Source organism: Marmota marmota, unplaced genomic scaffold, assembly GCF_001458135.2.
Source record: "Marmota marmota marmota unplaced genomic scaffold, marMar, whole genome shotgun sequence".
NCBI lineage: Eukaryota > Metazoa > Chordata > Mammalia > Rodentia > Sciuridae > Marmota > Marmota marmota.
The window spans coordinates 510,098-513,265 of NW_026003318.1; the positions used below are offsets into that span (position 1 = coordinate 510,098).

A 3,168-nucleotide genomic window follows, 5' to 3' on the forward strand; every position below is an offset into this window, starting at 1 on the left:
TATTATGTGGTTTTTCAATCCTAGTGTTTTGAGGAACTTCCTACTGGTTTCCACAGTTACACTCCCTCCAAGGGTGTGAAGGTATCAATTTTATTCCACAATATCTCCAGCATTTATTATTGTTTGTATTCAAATGACTGCCATTCTAAACAAAGTGAGATGAAATGTAGTGTAGTTTTGGTTTTCATTTCCCTATTTCCTAAAGATGGTAAATTTATCATTATATATATGTGTGTGTGTCTGTATTATATATCTGTATACATATATTTTTTCTCATTATATATGTATGTGTGTATATATATATATATGTATACACACATACATATATATGGTCAAATGTATTTCTTCTTTTAATAAGTGTTTACTTAATTCAATTCTTTACTAATTGGGTTATTTTTTATTATAACATGCTGGAGTTCTTTATGCATACTGGATACTACTATTCTCTCAGAAAATTTATTCTTTTCCTATAGGTTATCCACATTTTTGTTTACTTTGCCTTGCAGAAAATTCTGAATTTGATGTCATCCCATTTATTAATTCTTCAAGTTAGTTCTCAACCTTCAGGAATTCTCCTGAGAAAATTGTTGCTTGCAACCATGTTGCAGTGTTGACTGTTTTCTCCTAGGAATTCATAGCTTATCATCTAATTCATAGTCCTTTGATCCATGAATTGAATTTTGTGCAAGGTGAGGGACAGGGATTCAGTCTCATTCTTCTACAAATGGATAACAAGTTTTCCCAGCACATTTTGTTTTTTTTTTTAAATAAAGGCTGTTCTTTCTCTAATATATTTTTGGCACACTTGTCTAGGATCAAATGACAATCTGTGTGGGTTTAACTCTTTGAATTCTATTGTAATCTATTGTCTGTTTTTCTGATTGAACATGTTCATGTTTTAGGAACACAATATTCTCAAATTTCAGAGACTTATTTACAAATTTGTAAATTTAAGAATTATTATTCTTTAGTAGTTAGCTCTTTCAAACTTTAGGATTCATTTTCATATTAATAAATTACTTAAATGTGGATTAAATTAATCATGTGACCATATAGCATATTTAGTCAATCAACATAAATTTCTCATTGCTCATCCCCTAATGCAATTTCTGATTACAGTACTCTGCCTCTGAATACATAGGAAGGAAGTTAGTATATTATGCAGATTCCACAGTATGAGCAGTTAGAATTCAGGAATTGAACGTATCTTGCCTTCTGGGACACTCTTCCCCATTCCCTTAACCTCAGTGAGCACACCAGGAAACTGAAAACACAAGGTCAAATATGTGAATAATATTCATGCCTTCCCTCCACCTACCCGCCAGATGTGAGAATGTCAACAATTTTCCTCCAATACCTCATCCCAATATTATTCTCAATTATCCTTTGGGGATTCATTGAAAATAAGAACAGAGACATTTACTCTAATGTGGCCTTAAGAGACAAATCCTTTAAAGACTCCATCCCATTGTACTGGACCCTGGTCCAGGGAGGGACATGGTCAATGGGTTCTCTCTACATCTCTTTCCACTTCCCATTCTGCTGCCTCTTACTTTTGCCTTCCCACACTTCTCCATCTCCAAGAGACAGACAGTTTGGCCTGTCATCTCATGGGATTGCTTTTCATTCTTCTACATCCACATTCTACATGTATTCTTGAGATTTACAACGAACAAAGAGGGGTGGGGAAGAACTGGGGAAGACCAACTGAAGAACATCCTGTACCTGATACCAGGGGATCATCACACTTGTTGAGCTGGACGCATAACATGTAGTATTTAAGGGTCTTGGTGAGCCAGACCCTAATAACAACTTCATTTGTTATTAGGTTGCTAGAACAGCCCATTACCCATAACTACTCTTCTCTCTACATAAAGTGCTTCTGAAAATTTTGGGGTAGTTATTCATGCAAACTTGCAGGTTGCACAGGAAATATCTTCATCTGATCCCCAGAAGTGGTCATGTTCTGTGTGGTTAAATGAAAGAGTTTAGCTATCCAATAACCCACAATGGAAGCCACCAACTCAATCTTCAGGAAATGCACAAAATGCAGTGTCATTTTCTCCAAGGTCATCAAACCTTATTCTCATGAGAACTTTGCAATGCTGGTAGACAGCAGTGCTAAGGAAAACCCATATGCTGACTAGGGATTTTGCCCTCAGAACACTTGAGGTAGTAGCCTCTCTCGTGTTTTCTTAGAAGCTAGCATCATTGTTTTCTCTTCCTTTACTAATCAGTACCTGGACCATGAGGCACCAAAGATGTGAATCCCATCACAAGCGCACAGTACAGTATCAAGGGAAGCAGCATCACAGAAAATAGAAAGACCACAACTATGGTCTGCACAATAAAACCTGCAAGGTAACTAGTGATATACTTAATTCATATTCTCTCTCTTCTTCCCAGCTGCCATGAGATAAGTAGGACTACCCCGCTTCACCATTCCATCCCACGTTCTGCTTGACCTCGGGGCTAAAGCAAGGCAATCAGCCCATGATGGACTGAATGTTATAAAACCATGAGCCAAAATAAATCTTCCCTCCCTTCGGTTGAATTTTCTCTGGTATTTTCATCAGTGCAATGGAAATCTGACACAAAAATCAAACTGGAATTTATGAAAACTCTATCAGATTTCTGGTTCAGTTTCTCACCCTGTGCAATTGTTCTTCAAAGGACCTGAAAAAATTGAACATTTTCACACATTTCTTTGCTCCATTACCTTTCATGTATAGGAGGTAAATATCAGATATTTAGAGCGTTTCTTTTCCACTATGAGTGAAATGGCTTTTAAAGCAACTGGGAGCACTGATTTACCATATTTTTAATGTTCAGAGTTTCTGTAGTGTGAATACTTTCATGTATTTGAAGATGACCAGGAAAGGTGAATGATTTGTGACAATTATTGCATTCAAAGGGCATTTCTACATTACCATTTATTTAATACTTATTAGGAGTAAGGAAAGAAGGTATTTCTGATTGTTTATACTAGTATAGCTTTGTTATATTAGTATAGCTTTGTTCCTATGTGAGTTATTTCATGTCGTAACTGCCACAAATACAGGCTTTTCTACATTGTTTATACTTGAAGGGCTTCTAACCAGCATTTGTTCTTGTATTTGAAGGTAGGAAGATCAATTGAAGGCTTTCACATATTGTTGACATTCATAA

The 3,168-nt window shown here is 36.0% G+C and overlaps 1 protein-coding gene across 1 annotated transcript in view; it reads right to left on the minus strand.

The window, feature by feature from the left end:
• Positions 1 to 1,904: 1,904 nt before the first annotated feature.
• LOC125614594 (zinc finger protein 124-like) overlaps positions 1,905 to 3,168 on the minus strand; it is a 30,510-nt gene continuing 29,246 nt past the window's right edge. The window contains exon 6 of the mRNA XM_048797514.1: positions 1,905 to 1,966. Coding sequence (XP_048653471.1) covers positions 1,905 to 1,966 — 62 coding nt within the window. The remainder of the gene's footprint in view (positions 1,967 to 3,168) is intronic.